General features: G+C 43.8%; 2 protein-coding genes across 8 annotated transcripts in view; one reads left to right on the forward strand and one right to left on the reverse strand.

Annotated features, from left to right (window-relative positions):
• Positions 1-1,282: 1,282 nt before the first annotated feature.
• On the reverse strand, positions 1,283-15,051 carry LOC118714092 (GSK3B interacting protein). 3 transcript variants are annotated; one of them, XM_036429004.2, is made up of 3 exons: positions 14,940-15,051; positions 8,023-8,281; positions 1,283-3,041 (listed from the first exon to the last, which is right to left on the reverse strand). In XM_036429004.2, the coding sequence occupies exons 2-3, from the start codon at positions 8,278-8,280 to the stop codon at positions 2,880-2,882; spliced, it is 420 nt and encodes a 139-aa protein (XP_036284897.1). In that variant the 5' UTR covers position 8,281; positions 14,940-15,051; the 3' UTR covers positions 1,283-2,879. The 3 variants fall into 3 exon arrangements, with proteins under 3 accessions (XP_036284897.1, XP_036284898.1, XP_036284896.1); XM_036429005.2 differs by lacking the exon at positions 14,940-15,051 and adding an exon at positions 14,643-14,824; XM_036429003.2 differs by lacking the exon at positions 14,940-15,051 and adding an exon at positions 14,238-14,258 and having other exon boundaries at positions 8,023-8,283.
• Positions 15,052-15,193: 142 nt separating this feature from the next.
• The window catches only part of ATG2B (autophagy related 2B), a 69,237-nt gene continuing 60,838 nt past the window's right edge, over positions 15,194-23,592 (forward strand). For 3 of the 5 annotated variants that reach the window (XM_036428998.2, XM_045578360.1, XM_045578359.1), the window contains exons 1-2: positions 15,199-15,728; positions 22,359-22,521. In XM_036428998.2, coding sequence (XP_036284891.1) covers positions 15,567-15,728; positions 22,359-22,521 — 325 coding nt within the window. In that variant the 5' untranslated portion in view covers positions 15,199-15,566. Of the gene's footprint in view, positions 15,729-22,358; positions 22,522-23,592 lie in introns of all 5 variants that reach the window. The other 2 variants (XR_004986485.2, XM_045578358.1) reach the window with 2 other exon arrangements.

The raw sequence follows: 23,592 nt of genomic DNA on the forward strand, positions 1-23,592 counted from the left end.
GGCTAGGACTAGCTTCATTTTTCCCCCCACATAGTTTCCCCATTGTTATTTCTCCCCCGCCTGATGATTTTTAATGGCTGTACATTTTCCCATTAATGTGGCATAACTTAATCACTTTTAGAGCCATTCCAATGGTTCATTAGGCAAAATGAACATCCTTGCAGTATATGTCCTCGGAATCACTCACCATGATAACTGGCTAGGATAGCACCAGAAGTTACAAACTTTGTAAAGGCTCTACTACTAATGTTTGCCAGAAAGGTTGTGCCAGAATATCCTCCAACCTTACTGCTATCATTATATTTAAACTAGAGATCCAGTGCATGAAATTTGTGCACTGGGAGTTGGGTGGGGGAAGGGGTCCCTCAGCCCAGCCTGTGCCTGCTCACACTCCAGGACCCCTTGAGGGATGTCCGCCTGCCTGTTCGCTGCTCCTTAGTGCTGCCTCGGAGGCAGGCGAGGCTCCTGCACCGCTGCTGTGCTTGCCAGCTGTGAGCCTGGCTTCTGGCTCAGTGGCTGACCACCAGAGGGCAGCTCCTGTGTTGAGCATCTGCCCCTGGTGATCAGTATGCATCACAGTGACCAGTCTTTCTGGTTGTTCCACAGTCATGGTCGTCTAGGCTTTTATGCCATCCTAGAGGCCTGGTGCATGACATTCGCACACTGGGGGGAGTGGAGAAGGGGACTCAGGTACACTGGGCCTCTAATTATATAGAAAATAGAAATTATTAAATGATTAGGTGAAATGGCCCAACATAGCCAAACCTATTTACCTTTCTTGAATTACTGGTCAGGTTGAATATCTTTCAAGTAGTTACTAGTGGATATCTGTATATATATTTTTTTCTTTCTGAGTTGTTTATATCATTTGCCCATTCTCATTTATTTAAAAAAATTTACTTGAGTTATTTTTCCTTTGGAAGTGTAATCAAGGCTTTAAGCTATCTGCTTTTTAAACAATCTTGGTAAAATTGAGGTTTCACAATCTAGTGGAGGTTTTATCATCAGTGTTTTACTAAGTCTTCTCTTCCTGTTCCTCTTTCATAGTAATAAAAAGCGCAACTCACCTCACATTAAAATGTAACAATACTGAATTCAAAAATGGAAATGATATTGCATTGGCTTGCTCCCCAGATCTCATTGCAAAAGGTCACAGCTTAAGAGCTCTGTGCCACTAAGCATTGATTAACCTTTCAAGCAACACCATTGTGGCAAGACTGGAGTGAAAAGTCCAGGTTTTATAAACTCTTCTATTTAAGAAAAAAAGAAAAGAAACAGAAGCTCTTGAAATCAATCATTTATCACAAAATGAACAATTTCAACTTTCAAACATACAATCATTTTTTTTCTGCATACTTAACTCAAAATGAACAGATAGAATTTTATTCAAACTTTACAAAGATCCTTTACAGTTAGCCTGAGATTGTTCAACCTGAAGTGAGACTTCACTGCCCAAACAGTTAAGCATCTGAAAGCAAAGCTGAGAATGAATATGCATTATCAACCATAATGAAAGCATGCCAATGAGGTTTGCAAGAAACATGACTGAACCAAACTCTAACTCGCTCTGGTCTACAAAACCTTCAGAGCCTGAAAGTACTTATTACTTAACAATGACAGAAAACAAAGCCTGCAAATGACAAATTCCAGAAGGAGTGTTTAAATGCAGAATTCTAGTTCTACATTTCTAACAGCTGCTGCTTTTGACTGTTAGTATTAAAAAAAACTCCCCCCATCATTAGTATGCAACATGTTCTTGAAAACACATAGCAGCATGGTATAGTTTACTAAGTTTATAAACCTTAGTACCTGTAGTAAAATATAAAATACAGATTTCTCCCTTTTTCAAATATGAAGTCTCGGAATGCTTCCTTCATCCTTTGGTTTTCAAACCCACACAATGCACTCAGATTACATTGTGGGTTCAGCATTGAGACAAAACACTGCACCTCTGCTGGGAAAGGAGGGTGCTGTGGGAATACCAAAGTACATTATAGAAAGTAAACACTGAGGCAAAAATACTTTCTGAATATATACTGTACATCATGTAAACAAACGTTCATAATAAGAATCAACACAGGCCAAAAGATCGTTTAGGAAATCAGAATCTTCTTTCTTTTAAATCCCACACATTGAAGATGCTTTTTGTTAGGAAAAAGAATGGAGCCTGTTCCTCTATTTGCTTATGTGCTTAAACACCTTGGAAAAAGTTATTACATTCATTTGCTAACGGTTATCCTCTTAGTTCGCTGGCTGTTGCAAACAAGGAATACAGGACTATCTCAGTCCCCGTTGTTCATTGAATACTACCTAAGTAATATATATTTAATCCATCTTTATCAGTCCATATCAGTCATATAAATAGATTAAGTGATTCAGTGAATTTCAGATTTTGTGCAGGGGAAACCGGTTGATAATTTGTTTCCAGTAAGGCTAGTACCAAAATAATTATTACAAAGTTAGTCCAAGCTAGGAGTAAACGCCTGATTTAGCGAGCTGAATCAGTTTGCAGGTAGGTCCTTTTAAATCCTACATTACTGTGCAAGTCCGGAAGTTCCCGTGTGACAGAGAGTGCTGGCAGCAATCGAAGTCCTGGAGTAACAGAACGAAACACTGATTTGGTTTTGAAATGCAGAGATACTACGTGAAGAAATTTGAAAGTCTTAATGATGGTATTACAGCAATTCCCTTTACGAATCAGGAACCAAGAAAGACGATTCATTACTCAATAATGTTCTAAGTCAAAAGCCAAATTTGAAGCAAGAAAAGATAAAGACACAAAATCAAAGATGCATTTTCTATGACCATATGCGAGAATTTCAAGCTTTACATCAACGATTTGTATGAGCAGCCACCCCCTCTGAAAGGAAAAGGCTTAGTCATGACTGTCCATCTCTCTTCAGAGCTTCCAGTCTTTGAAGGAGCGCGTTGCCGAAGGCGTCCCGGTAGGCGGGGCTGAGCGTGTCCAGCAGGGAGTAGACGGTTTCATGGTAGGGGCTCTGTAAGTGATCATCCACCTCGTCAAAGGCATAGCCTACTATCTACAAGAGAACAGGGAGTTCAATGATTAGATCTCATCATGGCAGCGCAAAAACCAACTGTTTACCTGGGTCATTCTCTAATGACACCTTTTCAATCAATAGTTAAAATGTGCACATTTTAATATAATTTTTAAAAAATATTTAAGCAAGTTACAACTTATAGGAATAACCCTTGCAAAACACTCTCTTTATAATTTTGTTTTTCAGAATTTTAATGGTTTGATTTACCAACTCCTGGTCCTAAAACAAAGAAAAAAATTTAAAAAGCTATCAAAAGCAATGTTGCATTTTCATAATTTAACACGTTTTAAAAAAATAAAACACCATGCTTCAATTTAATTCCACATGTATCGAGAGAGCCGGTATATAAAAGCACTATAATAGATAATATAGCCGCTATTTACTTAGCTTCCTATGTAAGACCTCTGACTCTGATCAGAATTGGCCATACTTCAGCAGAGCTCCCTTAGAATTAATCCTTAGGACTCCTTTATAAAGAATGCTAGAAAGTATTTATAGCTTTAATCGTCCTTTATGATTAGTAATCTGAAAGGCCATTTCACATTACTAATACATTACTTATCTAGTAGGGAAACGAATGAACAACTCGGTGAGATAAAAGGGGATGTTACTGTTTTATTTATTTTTCTTTAAATGCAGCTAAAGCTTTTCTCTCCATCAACATTATGTGAGAGAAAAGCTTTGTCACAGTTCACCAGCACAGTACAGGGCAAAATTACTTTAGCTTTTGTTGACCGACTAAAGCTTGTGAATTCCCTCTGTAAGCGCTGGGTTGTTATGCCGTCTATTCAAACCGCAGAAGATGCAAGTTTATATTAGGAGTAGAAGTGTGTGTGTGTGTGTGTGGGGAGGTGGGAAGGGCGGGGTTTAACGAAAAGCAGAGGCAGCTGCTGGAGGAAGCTGACAGCCTCTTCAGAACCATGCGTTACTGCAGCGCTTTCCACGGCGCACGGCCGCCGCCTCTCCGCTGGGAGATGTTCCAAGACCCCCAGGGGAGGCCTGAAACCATGGACAGCACTACGCCCCACAGGTTCTTTGTTGTTCCCATACATACATACATACATACATACATATATGCATACATGCATACATACATTCCTATGATACAGTTTAATTTATAAACTAGAAACAGTAAGAGATGAATTAATAACTAATAAAATGGAACAATTTTAACAATATACTGTGGTTAAGGTTATGTAATTGTGCCCTCTCTGATAACCGATCTGGTACCTGAGATGCTACTGAGTAATGGGCGAGTAGTGTACACAGCACGGGTGTGCTGGACAAAGGGAGGTCCTGGGCAGTGTGGACAAGAAGGCCCGGGGTTCACCATACTGCTCAGAGAGGCTGCAACCTAAAATGTCCAGGGGTTGGCCAAAGTAGGTTTACAACTGTGAGTACCTGAAACAGTTTATTCTTGTATTATTATTTATTAATTTTTATATTATTTATTTGTATTATTTGTCTCATTATTATTTAGTATCCTTACTTATTGATATATTTTTAAAAATATATCTTTATTGATTTTGGACAGGAAGGGAAAGGGAAGTAGAAACATCAATGATGAGAGAGAGTTGATTGGCTGCCTCCTGTACTCCCCTATTGGGGATCAAGCCCACAACCTGGGCATGTGCCCTTGAACCTCAGACTTCAGTCCACAGGTCTACCTTCTATCCGCTGAGCCAAACTGGCTAAAGCTGTATCCTTATTTATAATTTATCTTTTACATAATGATGGCTGGTAATTTAACCTACTTTTGCCCAACCCTGTATAAATTCTTTCTTCCTGCAATTTCCATTGAATATTTTCAAACCATGGTTGACCAGATAACTGAAACTGTAGAAAGTGAGCATGTGCATAAGTGGCAGGGGGGGGAACCACTATATTATAATTGTTGTTTTTTTAAAAGTAAGGAGATTTTAAAAAATTACACACACACACACTACAGGCCCTGTGCACAAAATTTGTGCATGGGAAGGGGTCCCCTCAGCCCAGCCTACTCTCTCCAATCCAGGACCCCTTGGGGGATGTCTGACTGCAGGTTTAGGCCCGATCCCTAGATAGTTGATAGATCCCTAAACTGGCAGTTGGACATCCCTCTCATAACCTGGGACTGCTGGCTCCTAACTACTCACCTGCCTGCCTGCCTGATCAAACCTTATTCCCCCCCCTCCCCCCCAGCCTGATCACCTCTAACTTCCTCTGCCTGCGGGCCTTATAGTCCCTAACTGCCACCCTGCCCTGCCAGCCTGGTCGCCCCCAACTGCCCCCTGCTGCTGGCCTGGTCACCCTAACTGTCGTGCCCCCCCCCCCCCCCCCCCCCCCGCGCTGGCCTGGTTGCCCCTTACTGACTCCCCTGCTGGCCTGATTGTCCCTAACTGCCCCCCACTGCTGGCCTGGTCACCTCCAACTGCCCCCTGCTGGTCTGATCACCCATGCAGCCTGGTGTTCAGTTGTTTGGTCGTCCTTCACTAACCCCCTGCCGGCCTGACAGCCCCATGCAGCCTGCTATTCAGTAGTTATTGTTACTGTGATGGCATCCTGGAGAACTTGCATATTCATCTATTATTAGTATAGATTTTTTTTTATTGATTTCAGAGAGGAAGGAAAAATGAGAGAGAGAAACATCAATCATTGATTGGTTGCCTCCTGCATGTCCTCCACTGGGGATTGGGCCCGCAATCTGGGCATGTCCCCTGACCAGGAATCGAACCGTGACCTCCTGGTCACACTCAGCCACTGAACCACACTAGCTGGGCTGTATTACAGTTCTGTATGCCGCTTTCTCATCCCTGTAAGACTGGCCTTCCTAGTAGGATTGGGATCATATCTTATTCATAGTTTCATTTCTAATTCCTAACACAGGATAGTTGCTCAATGAATGTTAACTGAATAAGACTGAAAAAATATTTAAGTACCTACATGTCAAGCTTTATAACTGACCTAGTTCTCTATATTTTATTCATATAATCACCCTCCAATCCGTTGTGTTTTTAAATTTAATCTCCAGGTTATAAAGAACCAAACTCCTAAAGGTTGACTAACTTACTCAAAATCACTCAAATTCACATGTAAGATTTCTGACTCTGATCAGAACCAGTTGTACTTCACCATAGTTACCTTAGAATTAATAAATGTAAAATATAATTACCTTATCCAAGGTCATATATCTCTACTTTTGATTTGCCTACTTTTATTTAAGACCCATTTCTGAAGACTATAAGCTTTTAATATAAATTTAGGGATTGAGAAAAGAATGTAAAATTAGTTAATTCAAGTTTCACTCTCTAAGCTAAGCAGCTACCTGCATGGCAGCTTGAGGGAACTGAGAGTAGTCAAGCTGCTGGCTTTGCAATTTTCTTCAATACAAATGATCCTTAACGAGGAGTACATAGAACAGGGGGCTCACCTGCTTCTTAAGGAACTGAATCTAGCGAAATAGAGATTTATATCGCCTTTGAACATATCATTACATAGCATTCTCACCTGCTTAGGCTTTGGCCTCTACTTTATGTTCTGTGCAACTTTTTTTTTTTAACATATATATTTTATTGATTTTTTACGAGAGGAAGAGAGAGGGGTAGAAAGTTAGAAACATCGATGAGAGAGAATCATTGACTAGCTGCCTCTTGCACACCCCCTACTGGGGATGTGCCCGCAACCAAGGTACATGCCCTTGCCCGGAATCAAACCTGGGACCTTTCAGTCCACCCAGGACCTTTCAGTCCGCAGGCCGACGCTCTATCCACTGAGCCAAACCGGTTTCGGCTGTTCTGTGCAACTTTTGAAACAGAATAGAAACAGAAAAGTCAGAGATCTTTGATTGAGACTGAGTATTAATTAATTAGTAAAGTTACAACTAAATTTTGGAGTTTCTAATACTACTCCTTTGTTCAGCAGGTCAAAATTTTTATAATAGTTGTGTGTTTTTTTTTTTTTTAAACAAAAAGCTGGTTTTAGGTGGTACTTTCTACTATTCTAAACTCAGGATTCTGGTATAAAGGGTTTTAGGCCACTGCCTAGAACGGCTCACATGTAATAAAGAGCCAACAGATTCTGAGGTGCAAATGTTTGCTGTGACGTGACTTTGATCTAAAAGCTAGAGAGCAGGGGAGCCACGTGTGTTCTTTTCACAGAAGAGACATTTGTAAGCAGTGGAAGAAGATCATCTCCATACAAGCCTATAATACTCAGCCAGTGCAGGGAATGCTTAATTCTGGTGCACATATTTAACTGTAGGTAAGAAATAATTTAATTTTGGGGGTGATCATTAAAACAATTTTTTTTAATATATATTTTATTGATTTTTCACAGAGAGGAAGAGAGAGAGAGTTAGAAACATCGATGAGAGAGAATCATTGACTAGCTGCCTCTTGCACACCCCCTACTGGGGATGTGCCTGCATCCAAGGTACATGCCCTTGCCTGGAATCAAACCTGGGACCTTTCAGTCCACCCGGGACCTTTCAGTCCGCAGGCCGACGCTCTATCCACTGAGCCAAACCGGTCCCGGCATTAAAACAATTTTTTATAAAAACTCCATTTCCCCATGTTAGTGAAAGATTGAGTATTATTAAAAATTCCTACATAAAAGTTTTCTTTTAAAAACTCCTGTTAGCTGCTGAGTGGTGAGATCTCGTTTAACACTCCTTCCCACTCCCTGACCCCTCTTTGATAAAGTGGTAAAAATATGAATAATTTCTGTCCTGGCTGGTTTGGCTCAGTGGATAGAGTGTCGGCCTTTGGGGACTGAAGGGTCCCAGATTCAGTTTCTATCTAGGGCACACGCCTGGATTGTAGGTTCGATCCCCAGTAGAGGGTGTACAGGAGGCAGCCAATCGATGATTCTCTCTCATCATTGATGTGTCTATCTCCCACTCCCTTCCTCTCTGAAATCAATAAAAATATATATGTTTAAAAAAAAGATATACTTTCTTTTTCCAGAAAGAAAAGGAGCTCACCTTAAGGCCTGCTTCAGTGAGCTCCAGGCAGTACCTGTTCCTTTCTCTCGTTTCCACGTTGATGTAGGCCACATCATCGGCACAGCGCAGGCTTTTGGAGACAAACATGGTGTTCACGGCAAAGAGCACGTCATTTACCACTGCTTCCGCTTCTAGCCTCATGTCTTTCATGTCAGTTCCTTCAAAACCATTGAGCTCCGTATCTTCTTCAAATCCTGACATACTGCCTAGCTCCATGGGATTACAATCCGTCTCCATCCTGTAAAAAAGCAGACATGACTCTTTACATAAAGACACTCCAGAAGTTATTGTGTGATTAAAGCAATGCCTGACATGCCTTACTACTGCTCTCTAGCAGAAAGCATTAACTAGTCAACAACTTTTCTGGAAAATATTGTTGAAAACCACTTCTAATAGGGTTTCACAGCAAAATTATATAGGCACCTATAGATTTTCAGAAAAAGAGCCTCTGTTCTCCACTTCCCCAAAAAGGTAGCTCCCATATTGTTAAGAATTGAGAATATTAAGTTTTAGTTATTTCAAACAATGCCTCAGTAAAAATCTTAGTACGTCTTCTTATGTGTAATTACTTTTCTAGGATATTTAAAACTGTAATTGCTGAGTCAAAGCACATGCTCATTTTAACTTTCAATAGATAATGCTATAATGCTGATTTACCCTTTAAAAAAACACAAAAAAAAACAAACAAAACCAAACCAAACCAAAACAAAACAAAACAAAAACTCCACCAAGAGACTATGCAGGGTTATCCTCTTTTGTTTTTTCCACATTCTTTCCAATCCTTTTTAATATTTGCCAATTTGAGAGGCAAAGTATGATGTCCTCAGCCATTGACACCTCTTCACCTCCCACCTCAGAGAAACTGAATAAAAAATATCTGAGTAGCCGAAACCTGTTTGGCTTAATGGATAGAACATCGGCTTGGGGACTGAAGGGTCCCGGGTTCGATTCCGGTTAAGGGCATGTACCTTGGTTGTGGGCATATCCGCAATAGGGGGTGTGCAGGAGGCAGCTGGTTGATGACTCTCTCCCATCGATGTTTCTAACTCTCTATCTCTCTCCCTTCCTCTCTGTACAAAATCAATAAAATATATTAAAAAAAATCTGAGTAATTATTTTGGGTATTTTTTTCAGAGCTTCTGGGTCATTCCACTACACTGTCAACTCTAAACTATTAGCAAAAATCTTAAGGAGCTGGAGTTTCTATAGTTGTTATTGACTCATTATAAAAGTCAAAACTATGCCCAGGCTGGTGTGCTCAGTTCACTGAGCGCTGTCCCAGTCACTGAAAGGTTGCTGGTTTGATACCAGTTCAGGGTACATGCTTAGGTTTTGGGTTCAATCCCTGGTTGGGGTGTGTATGGGAGGCAACTAATTGATGTTTTTCTCTCACTCTCCCTCTGAAAAAGCAAGAAAAACATATATTTTTATTTTTTAAAATATATTTTATTGATTTTTTACAGAGAGGAAGGGAGAGAGATAGAGAGCTAGAAACGCCGATGAGAGAGAAACGTCGACCAGCTGCCTCTTGCACACCCCCTACTGGAGATGTGCCCACAACCAATGTACATGCCCTTGACCGGAATCGAAGCTGGGACCTTTCAGTCCACTGACCGATGCTCTACCGCTGAGCCAAACCGGTTTCGGCATAAAACATATATTTTATATATATATATATATTTTTTTTTAAATATATTTTATTGATTTTGTACAGAGAGGAAGGGAGAGAGATAGAGAGTTAGAAACATCGATGAGAGAGAGTCATTGATCAGCTGCCTCTTGCACACCCCCTACTGGGGATATGCCCGCAACCAAGGTACATGCCCTTGACCGGAATCGAACCCGGGACCCTTCAGTCCCCAAGCCGACGCTCTATCCATTGAGCCAAACCGGTCCCGGCAAAACATATATTTTAAAAAAGTCAGAACTATTTGCCAAAGGCAATTATAATAAACTATTAAGAACTCACACAAATGTACAAATAATACATTCCATCAGTCCTATTTCAACTAATAACATGCTTTAAAAACCCTTTATTTAGTCTCCTATAGAACTTTCAAGAATTAGTCACCCCTAACAATACAAGTTAATTATAAATTTACCAATTTTTTTTTTAATTTACCAATTATTGTTGGATCCATTTGTCAGATAACTGAAATCTAATACTGAGTTACTGTATGAGTTAGTGAAAATATTTGTTTTCTAAAATTTCTACTGTACTCTAAAAATAATCATTATCTTCCTTTATGCTTGGTTTTATGTATAGAAAATAAGCTCATTTTATTTATTTACAGCTAGTTTGAAGAAACATGACTGTCCACTATAAATCTCTTAACATCATGAATACCGAACATCTTCATTTGGCTTCAGTAATCCAGTATCTCAGTTAGAGATGTTAGAAATAATAATAATCATTACATGAAAAAGATGCTTATGGGAGAACCTGGGCCAAGACGGTGCTGAAAACGGGAAAAGAACGGAGCCAAAAGTTGATGAGAAATGTTGCCGGAGTTCTGATGGCTGCCCCACCTTTGCACTTTCCAGTTATTGGAGCAAATAAATCCCAGCTACTTTCCCAACTGAAAGTATCCTAACTGACTTAGGAGACGACTCAAAATAAAAAGCTATGATTGGTCTAGCTCTTAAACAGCTTTATAGAAGAGGATGGGGGGTGGGGGGGAGAATGGAACCCTAATGATATTTTTGTACCTGTCATGTAGAAAGTGTTTATAAAAACTTTGTAGAATTTGAATATTAATATATTTCTTTTTAAAAAATATATTTTATTGATTTTGTACAGAGCGGGAGAGAGATAGAGTCAGAAACATTGATGAGAGAGAGTCATCGATCAGCTGCCTCTTGCACACCCCCTACTGGGGATATGCCCGCAACCAAGGTACATGCCCTTGACCAGAATCGAACCCGGGACCTTTCAGTCCCCAAGCCAACGCTCTATCCATTGAGCCAAACCGGTTTCGGCTGAATATTAATATATTTCTATGTTAGTCTGCATTGCTGCTGTCACAAATTACCACAAATGTAGTAGCTTAAAATGACACACATTTATTTCTTACAGTTCTGGAGGTGAGAAATCTAGAAAGTTCCTTTTGTCATTTAAGGTAACATGTTCACAGTTTCTGGGAATTAGGACATGGGCAACATTGGTGGGAGGCACAGTCTCTCTGCCATAGTGTCCATATTATATCAGCAGGAAAAACAGGGTTAAGATAGCTAAAGGGACTTTGTTTTCTGCCCTTGCTTTTTGGAAAAGTTAATTAATATATTGGATGGGCAATACAAGTAGGAAGTTTACGTAGTTCTACTAAAAGGAGGCCCAGAGTACTTGTCAAGTTCACTGTCTCCTTTGGGAAGGTTCCTTAACAATAGGTTTCATGCTTTGTAACTCTAGCACCATCATCACTGCACAGGCATTTTATAGTTAACCATAGAGTTACCATCCTGGGGCCCGTCCTTCCTTTGTGTTGATGCACACCTGGGTGTATAACCTGTTTCATTTCCTTCTGTCATTTCAAAGTTCCTTCAACATTTCCTGCAGTACCAATCTGCTGCTGTTAAATTCTTTCAGCTTTTGTATATCTGAACAAGACTTCCTTTCACCTACTATTTTGAAAGGTATTTTTGCTGGGTATAAAAATCTTAGGGTGACGTTTGCCTCCCCCTTTCAAGACTATTACCATTTTGCTTGCACCGTTTCCTATAATAAATCTGATGCCATTGTTATCTTTGTTCCACTTGGTATAGTGTTTGTTTGTTTTTTCATGTTTCTTTTGCTTAAGGTTCATTGAACCACTTGCCTGTGGGTTTATAGTTCTCAATAAATTTCAACAAATTTTGGTCATTATTATTATCTGTCTCTCCACTCTTTGGGGACTCCAATTTTATTGTTGTGTCAAGTTCACTAATCTTTTCCTTTGCAGTAACTAATTTCTTCTACTTGGGTCACATACCTATAGTAATCATGTGTCAAAATGTATTTAACTCATGAATGAAGGAACCAATAAGATATTAAAGTTGATGTAGTACTGTATATAGGAGAGACAAAATCAGTGAAGGGAGTATGTTTGCTATAAAATCTCCTGATTTTATTTTCCTTTTCTGATATTTGAAATTTCAGACATTCTTTAACAGCCTAAATGTAATTCTATATTTCAAAAGAAATCACTTACTATTTAACATGTGAACCTGAAATAAATCAACAGTACCTATTACTCAAGAGTTCAGTTCAAACCACCCAAGGCCTAGTCTAATTCCCTGCCAGATGAGATCCCACCTTTTCATACCACTTTGTTTACACTCCTTTTAAGGCAAGTATTACTATTATTATTCACAAACATGTCTTATTATCTTCAAAATGTGTCCAGAATCCAATTGCTTCTTGCCATCCTCACTGCCACCACGCCAGTCCAAGCCACTCTAGTTCCACACAAGTCTATTCTCAACACAGCAGTTAGTAAAAACAGGCCAGATTAGGTCACCCCTCTCCTCAAACTCCCTTTCCCAGAGTGAGAGCCAATCCTATATAATCCTCCTATATAATAAGAGAGGAACATGCTAATGATCCATTTTGCCCTGAGGTGTAATGACCAACTGCATGACCACCGGATCATCAGGAGGGTGAGGCAGCTAGCTTTAAGCAGGGGGTGGAGAGCTACAGGAGGGGGCCGGGCAGCAAGGTTTGAGCGGGGAGGGAGTGAAAGTGAGCTACAAGCAGCAGAGAGCTAGCAGCGGTGGTGGGCAGGTGACCAGCTGAGGCAAGCAGCAGCAAGCTACTCTGCAGGGATTGGTGCACAGGGCTCCTAGTGTTCTTACAATGGCCTACAATGCCGACATGACCTGACCCTCACCCCTTCGCTCCCTCGGGATAGGGCCTTGCACTTGCTGCTCCTCTGCCTGGAAAGAACTCCAGGTCTCTGCTAAAATGCCACACTATTAAGAGGTCGTTCCGTACCCTTTCCTTCTCTGTACAAGGGCCAAATCTCTTTCCTCTCCATTCTCTTTGTTTTATCTTTTTTAAAGATTTAAAAAATTGATTTTTAGAGAGAGCGGAAAGGAGAGGGAAACATCGATGTGAGATGGGAACACCAACCCGTTGCCTCCTGCATGCCCCCTCCCCGAATTAAGCCGGTGGCCCGGGCACGTGCCCTGATGGGAATCACACTGGCAACCCCTTGGTGCAAGGGTTGACGCCCCTCCAACTGAGCCATCCAGCCAGGGTTACATTGCTTTATCTCATTTATTCCTACTGCACACATCACCATAGGGCACATTCTTTGTAGAAAAGCAAATATTGACTGTAGCAAAAATATCCTGGGGTCCCTTAGACAGTCAGGGGATAGGTGCCTGTGGGGGAAGGAGAGAGGGGAAGGGATTGGCATGGGCGTGTGCAGGATGGGGCATTATTTATTTATTGTTTGTTTCCTCCGCCTTCAATGACACATCAGCTCCGGGAGGGCAGGGCCTTAGCTGGCTCAGTGGGTCTCCCCAGCACCAGAACAGTCCCTGGCTCATGCAGGAAATCAGGATTTATTTACTGAGTCAAGGACGAGCTCTTGCACTGTAGAACATAAGTTCTTTGAAGGTTCTGCCTGATTTTTTTTAAAAAATATATTTCATTGATTTTTTTTTACAGAGAGGGAGAGGGATAGAGAGTCAGAAACATCGCAGAAAGAGAAACATGGATCAGCTGCCTCCTGCACACCCCCCCCCCGCCCCCACTGGGGATGTGCCCGCAACCAAAGCACATGCCGTTGACCGGAACCGAACCTGGGATCCCCAAGTCCGCAGGCCGATGCTCCATCCACTGAGCCACACCGGCTAGAGCTTGCCTGATTCTTATTTACCCTTTCCGCCTGTCCAGTTGGGAACACTTTCACTTACTGGACCCTTCACCAGTACTTTTGCATGAACGAAGACAAGGCAGTGGGAAGTCGCTGAGGATGCCTGGGACAAGACCACAAGGAACGCGGGGCACCAACAATCTGACCGACTACACACCCTGCAAGGCGCACTGGGTCTAAGAGGAAGGGGAACCGGAGCTCCCTCTGTCTGACAGCACTGGGGGCTGTGCCAGCATTTCTAAGGCATTTCGTGAGTTGCCAACAAGTAAAATCTCCTTAGACAGGTCGTCTTCGTTTACTACCCTTAATTCCACCATGTGAAAAAATAAACTGTATGGAGCAGGACTCTTGTTTAGGTTCGCTCGTCATATTCCGTTTTCACAGCAATCCTCGAAGGCAGACGCTGCATCGCTCACGTTCGGCAAAGGCTCAGAGGGCAGGGCCGGTTCACCGCGTCCGGACCGCAACCGGGGCGCCCGGCTTCCAGGCCTTTTCGGGGCGCCGAGGAGCCGGGGCCGCCTCCCGGGCAGACACACGGCGGCGGCGCAGGTTCCGGATGAGCGCTTGGCCCACGTTTCCGCGAGGTCGGGAGGCTCGGGACCACCGGAGAGAAAGCGGCTCCGCCCGCAAATGCCTCGAAAACTCCAGCTTCCCGGTCCCGGGGCAGCGCACCCCGGATAGGAGCGCGCGCCAGGCGGCCCGCCGCCCGGAGGCGCGAACAGGAAGCTTCGCGAACAATACCTGAGCGTGTCGGGCGACGAGGAACTTGCTGACAGTGACCCACACCGGGCAGTGCTCGGGGCGGCGGGGGTGCGAGACCGCGGCTGCAGCTCTCCCCGCTCCGGGCCGGCGTCCGAGATGCCCGGGACCGCCCAGGCCGGCCCCGTCTGCGGCTCCTCCAGCCACCGCCCCTCCCGGCCCGGCCCGCGGCACCGCGTCCCGCTGGGCGGGGCCTCGGCCTGCCCTCCCCTCCCGGCGGCCCTCCTCGGCGGCCGGCCTCCGTCCCGCCCGCCCGCAGCCATCCCGGCGGCCGCTCACCTGAGCGCCCGCCGTCCTCCGGGTCTCCCCACCCCGGGCGTCAGGAGCCGGCCCGCGGCACCGCCCCCTCCGCCCCTCGCCCCGCCCCCTCGGAGCCGGAAGCCGCTCGCTTCCGGGCCCTTCTTCCCGCCTCCGCCAAGGCCCTGTGTGGCGTCACTTCCGGGCACGTCCGGTCGCGCGCGGGGAGCCCAGGTCTCGCGAACGCGCCGGGAGCGCCGCCTGAGCCGGGAGCGCGCCCCCGGATGACAACAAATTCGTGGCGCGGCGGCGGCGGCGTCCGCTGAGCCCTGCCTCAGGCCCTGCTGCCTCCCCGCCGCCCCCTCTCTCTCTCCGTGTGGACGGGGGCCCCCCGCACCCCGCGGGTCAGGGGCGACGAGGACTCTTCCGCCCCTCCTCGTCCCGGTCCGCCGGGCCTAGAGCTAGCGGCGCGGCGCGGGAGATGGGGTCGTCGTGACGGACGCCCGGTGGGTGCCAGCGGGCATGGAGGGGTCGCCTCGGGCGTAGGCCCAGCCGCGGCCCGGGGACGCCGGCCGGAACCCGAGGCGCCGCGGCCGCGGCCTGGAGCCCGAGCCTGAGCCGCGAGGCCGGAGTCGCCGCCGCCCGCCGCCGCCGCCGCCAGCCCTCATCATGCCGTGGCCGTTCTCGGAGTCCATCAAGAAGAGGGCCTGCCGGTACCTCCTGCAGCGGTACCTGGGCCACTTCCTGCAGGAGAAGCTGAGCCTGGAGCAGCTCAGCCTGGACCTGTATCAGGGCACCGGCTCCCTCGCCCAGGTCCCCCTGGACAAATGGGTAAGAGGCGGCGGCCGGGCGTCCGGGCCTCGGTCCCCTCCTCAGGGCGGTTCGAAGGCCTGTCACCCAGAGTCGGTGACACTCCCCCTCCCCGGGCAGTGCGGCGGGGCTCAGGTACAGGCGGTGACGGGGTTGCTTCTCTTCCCAGCAAGTTTGCGCCCTCACAGCACGTGTTGCAGAAACGTAACAGAGATCTCGGAGTCTTCGCTGTGGGAATCCGCGTGGTCAGTGGCTGGGGTCTGGGAAGGGGTCCGTGGAGGGAGGTGACCCGTGCTGCCCCTTCAGATGGAAGGGGTCGCAGGGGCGGGGTGTGCTGTGGCAAACAGACCCCGTTTCACGGGGTGACACTCGGGGGATTGGAGGAGGGAAACCTCTGGGATGTCAGCGCTCCGAGGCTTTCGGCCGTGCACTGGGGCTCGGCTCCTTGCACAGCGTGGACCTCGGACAGCCTTTGCCACCCGGAGGAAGCTGGGCCAGGGCCGCCCCCGCCGGTTTGCCTGCTTTTGCTTGTTGACATGTTGCGAGGCCAGCCTGTGAATGGCCCTGGGCGCGCGGGGGTCTCACGTGACCCAGCGTCACCGCAGGTGTTGCAAAAGCAATCCTGCTTCCTGCTGGCCATCCAGAGGCAGCGAGGTGACTCCTGGCGCCTTACAGGTGCCTCAGCTGCATCTGGGCTGAGCACATGCATTTGTATGCTCGCTGAGTAGTGTTTTACTTAAAGTGCACGCCGTCTTGGGTTTGACAAGCGGCTTTCCCCTGCCCCCAGCCATTTATTTATGGCGCCATAGTCCACTGCTTAGAGTTTGAGTTGGCTATACCGTTCTGGAGTTTTGCTATTCTAAAAGCAGCCCTTAACAGTTTCCATGTAGGACATCGTAAATGTAGATGACTTTCCTGTGATAGTTGTGCAAGAGCAAATGGAAACCCTTTTTTCCCCTCCTGATTTAAGCTGTGTAAAAAGCTGTGCTTTTCCCTTTATGTAAAAGCATTTTTAACAAAGCAATGACTTCTTAGCCATAGAAACTGGAAAAGCTCAAAATGACAAATCTGCATTATGACCCTGAAGTTGATTTGCACTAGCATGAATACCCGTAACTAGGTGACTTAAACTAGGGAGAGTACATAGGATAATGGAAAGACCCTGGCCCACACCAGGTCAGCTCCTGCCACGGTTTGCCTGTTGACATTGGACAGAGTCACTCACCTGAGTTCAGGCAACATGAACGGCGTATCTATCCAGTCCATGCCGGGCACTGGGCAGAGTACTGCGTTACTGCAGTTCTTACTTGAAGATAGGGATTGTGGTGGGTATTTTAAAGTTCAATGACCCATGAAAAAATAAAATAAATTTAATGACCCATGAGTCCTTACTTTCAGTACAGTTATGAATAGGCTATCTTGAAGGAGGAGGGTTGTGTATTTATTAACTGTCTTTTGTGGGTTGAATGATTTTGTATACATTATTCATTAGTGACTTTTCGGTGGGAATTAGCATTTCCATTTTACAGATGGAGTTAAATAATTTTCTCCAGGTGACAACGGCCAACAAGTGGTACAGTGAGAACTCAAACCTGTCTAATTCCTAAGGCCCTTATTTCTTTATGAATCCTCTGGCTTCAAAGGAAAGTAAATGTTTATTGGGCATCATCTGTATTAAAGACACTGTGCTAGGGAATCTTAATTTGTGTGGATTATGTATTCCTCATGGAAAATCAAAGGTGGTGACATTTGAATTTTACAGCTTGGCTTCAGGATCATTGGTAGAGTGATTTATGGCTAGACTTACTCTGAAGATTTCTTGTCCTATTCCTTGAAGGTGAGGGATATGCCAAGCCAAAATGATAATGTCAAATAAAGTTTCCAGTAAACATTTGCTATTACTGTTTATTTATTTACTTTTTAGATATATTTTATTGATTTTTTACAGAGAGGAAGGGAGAGGGATAGAGAGTTAGAAACATCGATGAGAGAGAAACATTGATTATTCGCCTCCTGCACACTTCCTACTGGGGATGTGCCTGAAACCAAGGTACATGCACTTGACTGGAATCAAACCTTGGACCCTTCAGTCCGAAGGCCGACACTATCCACTGAGCCAAACTGGTTAGGGCTGTTTATTTGTTAATTATAGTGTGTCCTTTTAATGATAAATCATTTAATAAAGCTATTTTAGCAATCACTTTATAAAAATATATATATACTTTTATTGATTTCAGAGAGGAAGGGAGAGGGAGAGAGAGATGGAAACATCAGTAAAGAGAGAGAATAATTGATCGGCTGTCTCATGCACGCCCCACTCTGGGGAGTGAGCCGACAACCTGAGCATGTGCCCTTGACCGGAACTGAACCCAGGACCCTTCATTCTTCAGGCCAACACTCTATCCACTAAGCCAAACTGGCCAGCATTGTTGAGGATAAATCTTGATATGACACTTAAATATAGCTATTCGAACTTCTGATTCCAAATTCAGTTATTTTTGACAGTTCATTCGAATAACTTTCATTACTGAAAAAAAGATACCTCACAGAATCATAGATACCAATGAAAGAATTGCATAATTGGCGACATCACTAATGTTTCCATTGACAACCATCAATTATGCTCAGGATTATGTTGAAATTGGCAGTGACATTCCCTTCTTTGATCTCAATCAGTTATTCTGGCTAATTAATTGGAAGGGGTTATATATATATATATATATATATATATATATATATATTCAAAAAACTCTTAAGCAAGAGTTTTAGATTCATTGGAATAATTTTTCATATGTTCAAATGTTTTATAACTTGTGTAGATAATTACTTTAAAAAAGTATTTTTAATAGACATTATTTTAGCAACAAAATCATGTAACAATAAATACATTCCCAAATATAATTTTTCTTTTTTTTAAATATATTTTTATTGATTTCAGAGAGGAAGGGAGAGAGGGAGAGAGAGAAACATCAGTGATGAGAGAGTCATTGTTCTGCTGCTTCCTGCAGGCTCCCTGCTGGGGACCGAGCCCACAACCCAGGTATGTGCCCTTGACCAGAATCGAACCCAGGACTCTTCAGTCCGCAGTGAGCCAAACCTGCTAGGGCTGGTCTTCTCTTTGTACCAGTCTGATGTTTGGCTAGAGTGAGGGTGCCAATGCCCTTTGTATAAAAATGTGAAACATTTAATATAGAATGTGTAATTTTTCTACTCCTCTATTGGGTCATCTCTTATCTCTGGGATAGATCCATTTTAGAGATTACTACTTCAAGGGGTTTGAAGGGGGAGGGAGGCGTTCATGAGTTCTTTTCCCATTGAAGTGGCCAAAATGCTGTATGCTATTGGATTTGAGGAAGAGTTGGAGATAAGTTTTGGGAGTTATCAGAATATCAGTGGTGACTGAAACACTGGAATGGCATAAAGTGCATGAGCAGTTGTAGATTATTTGAGAAACAAAAAACTCTGAAGATGAAACTTGAGGAGTATCATAATTTTAAGTGGGAAAGAATTGGGAAAAAAGACTCAGCGTGAAGCGTGTTCTAGAAGCCAAGAAAAGTTAACGTTTCAAAAAAGGAATTAGATGAGAATTCAAAGAAGATGAGGACCGAACATTTTTCATTTTTCATTTTTCATTAAATTTGTCAGTTTATTGGCAGTTAAGAGCAGTTTCGTGGGAGCTGTGTTAGAAGGCAGATAGTAGTTTGTGGTTTGAGAAAATAGCTCCCTTGATGAAAGAAAGAGAAATGAGGTTGATGACTAGAGGGGCATGGCATCAAGGTAGGGGATTTTAGTTTGCTTTTGAAGATAATAGTGACCATTTATTCACCACCACCACACACACACACACACACACACACACACACACACAAATGCACACACATATGCACACACACGTGTGTGTGTGTAAGTGTATATAGTACTGGATGCTTTTATATAAATTTTCTTTTTTTAATTTTTACCCAAGAATATGTTTTATTGATTTCAGAGAGAGAGGAAGGGGGAGGGAAGAGCAAAAGAGAGAGAGAGGAAAACATCAATCAGTTGCCTTCTGTATGCTCCCCAACTGGAGATCAAACCCGCAACCTAGGTATGCGCCCATCTTAAGAATTGAACCTTCAACCTTTTTTGGTATAAGGGACAGCACTTCAACCTATTGAGCCACCTGGCCAGGGCTCATTCTAAATTTTTAAAATAGTTATAAGCTTAAGAAACACTGATGTCATAAATAAGTGGATGAGAACCGAAGGGATTTGCAGTAGCAGTATCACTCACTTCTTTGGTGTCATGTCAAAAATATGTATAAGATTGCCGAAGCCGGTTTGGCTCAGTGGTAGAGCGTCGGTCTGCGGACTGAAAGGTCCCAGGTTCGATTCCGGTCAAGGGCATGTGCCTTGGTTGCGGGCACATCCCCGGTAGGGGGTGTGCAGGAGGCAGCTGGTCGATGTTTCTCATCGACATTTTTAGCTCTCTATCTCTCTCCCTTCCTCTCTGTAAAAAAAAATCAATAAAATATATTTAAAAAAAAAATCTGTATAAGATAGGGAAAGACCAGAAAACTTCAGTTCCTGGCCCTGCCTGGAGATCTTAGGTAGTGTTGAAGGGAGGATTCAGGAAGGTAAAAAGGTAGGCCTTTTTTGACTAAGTGGGAGAAGTGGGTTACACCAAGGGCTATGGGAAAGCATACCCAACCTGACATCACTGCTGTAAGTACTCTTGTGAGGAAGGCCAATGTGGGGAAAGAATATATAGAGTGAGGATCTGCGTGTTTGTACCTTGGGACCACCCATGCCCATGAACTTTTAGAAAGTCTGAATGATTGCACAGCCCCAGCGTGAAGAAAGCCTCTCAGTAGTAACGGCTGGTAAAATATGAGCCCGTTTCCGTCTCACTCAGTATTCAGCATTAGGCTTATAGACAAAGAATTATGATTCCACCCTTACCCAGCATGGCCTTCAGGAAGTACCCTACATAAAACTGGCATTTAATGACTTATTCCAATTTAAAAATACATTGTCAGAAATGCACTTAATTATTCTGCTAACTATTTACATCCATTCTGTCAACCTTCTGGTTTAATCTGGCTTGCCTCCCCGCTGTACTGAAGCCCCTCTCAGCATCACCTCTACCCTGAATATCACTGAGAGTCCAGGCGACACTCAGAAATCTTTGACTCCTTTGTAGCTGTGGCTGCACTTGCCCACTCTTTTCTTTCATGCTGTCTTTCCACGATTTTCTGGAAAATGAAGCCTTCTTGATTTTCCTTCTCCTCTCTGCCATTTGCAGGTTCCTCTTTCTTAATGTGTTTCTTAAATATTGGTGTTTACCAGGTTCTGTCCTAGACCTCTTGTTATTTCCTCCACACAAGTTCCTGAAGGTAGCCTGTCCTCACGCCCGTGGCGTCATTTGCCTTGTGAGCTTACAGTGCTCTTCTCTGTCGCCAGCCTTCTCTCTCGAGCTCCAGACCGGAACTCCCAGCAGCTTCCTAGACATCTCCACCTGGATGTCTGCTCCAATGTATTCTCGGAGACTTAACGCCTCGTCTTTCGCCTAACCAGCTTCTCCAGGTTTCCCTCTCTCAGTAAATGTTTAAGAAGTGGCTCAAGCCAGCATCCGGGAGTCATTCTTCATTCCTCATGATGGCAGTTAACTTTGCTTCCTAACATATCGCCCCAATCCATCCGCTTCTCACTGTCCTCAGTGTGGCTCTCCTTACCAAACCAATTTTTCCAGCTTCTACTCAGAAGGACCAGCTTGCTTTCTTCCAATTCCTGCTCTACCTGGCTGCAGGAGAGGCCCTCTAAATGGTCCATGGCATGGAAGCTGAAAATCTTTCAATGGTTTCACCTTGCCCTTGAGATAAATTTCAGACTCTAACATGAATTACAAGCTTCCTTGGATGCCACTCTCTCTTATCGCTGTAGCCTTATCTCTGGCTCATCACCCTGACACAGTACACTAAAGCTACAGCCTCTTCTCTCTTCCGATGCTCTTGCATCTCAAATACATGTGTTTGCCCTCTATGACTCTGCTTTTTTAATCCTTCCACACATCTTCGTCTTTGCCTGGAACACTTTGCCCAGTTAACTCCTAAGCCTTCTGGTCTCAGCTTTAAATAGCACTTCCTCAACTCGCCTGCCTTGAATCTCCAGGTTAGGGTCTTTACATGCTCAAGTAGCATAATGCATTCCTCTATCATGTAACTCATCTCACTTTTTAAAAATAATATATTTTTATTGATTTCAGAGAAGAAGGGGGGGAGAGAGAGAGAGAGAAAGAGAGAAACGTCAGTGATGAGAGAATCATTGATTGGCTGCCTCCTGCACCCCACCCCCCACCCCCCACTCCCCCGGGAATCAAGCCCACAACCTGGGCATGTACCCTGACAGAGATTGAACCATGATCTACTGGTTCACAGGTCCACACTCAACCACTGAGCCACCCCAGCTGGGTGCAGCTCATCACACTTTAATTATGTGCGCCTTTCATGGTGAGCTATCTTTGTAAGCTTGCGAGGACCAGGGATTGTCTTTAACTAGGTCTCTGCTTCCTTTATCCTGGTGTCTGACACAGATAGGAGCATATTCAGCATCTGAATACGTTAACAATTTTAAGTTCTCTTGATTTAAAATTACCCTTGGTTTTTCTCTTTAGTGTCTCAATGAGATCCTGGAGTCAGCAGATGCGCCTTTAGAAGTCACTGAAGGATTCATACAGTCCATTTCTCTGTCAGTTCCATGGGGCTCCTTGCTGCAGGACAATTGTGCACTGGAAGTGAAAGGGCTAGAGATGGTCTTCCGGCCCAGACCTCGCCTAGGTAGGTGTATCTCACGTGTTCCTGATTGTGTCTATTTTATTTTCCAGAGATTGGGAAAATAATCTAATTGCATTATATTCAGTATTTAATTTATTGCTTTGCATTGTATTTGTGAGAGTGTAGTGTGTGTGTGTGTGTGTGTGTGTGTGATCTTTAATGTTATTTCTCTGCCTATTTGCCCATAGGAACTTTAGTATGTAGATAGTTGATGTAATTATTTGTTATCAATTACTTACTGTGTTATAAAGATTCAAAGTACTGTGCCAGAAAGCAAGGAAGTGCTCAAAAATTGACAGAGAATTGTTAAAAAGACACAAGATTAGGCTTGAAGGGACTCCCATTAGCCAAATCTGAGAAAGCTTGAGTATGAAAAATAATGATGACAATAATGAATTATAACATGCTAAATTTTAAAAAATACCCTAAGTCCATATTGATGCAAATAAATAAATATGTAATGGGGGTAGGGAGAAGGGAAAGATCTTTATTGCAGTAGAATACCTACTTATAAACAACAAAAATAGAATTCACCATTCTTTTGGCCACCATAGTAAAAATTGATATAGAACAGAATCATCAATGAATGCTAATACCATTTGGTGAAGGGTTATTGAGTTTAATATTTAGAGAGAATCAAATTATCTCCCACTGATTTATAGATTATTATCATTAGTCTTAATCCTCACCAGAGGTTATATATAGGGAGAGGAAGAGAGAGAAATATCAATTGGTTACCTCCCTTCAGTGCCTTGACCAGGGATCGAACCCACAACCTAGGTATGTGCCCTAACCCAGGAATCGAACTCACAACCTTTTTGGTGTAAGGGACAATGCTTCAACCAATTGAGCCACCTGGCCAGGGCTATATATTTTTTAAAAAGACTAAAGTTACTTTTATGTTGGAGAAAATTGACAGTCACCCCCCCAAATAACTGACTGCTTATGTGTGTCCTGATGTAATCAACTGAGAAGGACACACATCAGTGTTGTACTTACTATTCCTGCTAAATTACAAAGCAGCAGTCAGACAAATCCAAAATAATGGAAATTTTATAAAGTCAATGGTTGGTT

Source organism: Pipistrellus kuhlii, unplaced genomic scaffold, assembly GCF_014108245.1.
Source record: "Pipistrellus kuhlii isolate mPipKuh1 unplaced genomic scaffold, mPipKuh1.p scaffold_m20_p_97, whole genome shotgun sequence".
NCBI lineage: Eukaryota > Metazoa > Chordata > Mammalia > Chiroptera > Vespertilionidae > Pipistrellus > Pipistrellus kuhlii.

Coding starts and splice junctions, on each gene's coding strand:
- LOC118714092 (XM_036429004.2), bottom strand. CDS start 8,280: ATGGAGACGGATTGTAATCCCATGGAGCTAGGCAGTATGTCAGGATTT. Junction 3,042..8,022: donor TCACTGAAGCAGGCCTTAAG/GTGAGCTCCTTT, acceptor GTTCTCTTGTAG/ATAGTAGGCTATGCCTTTGA.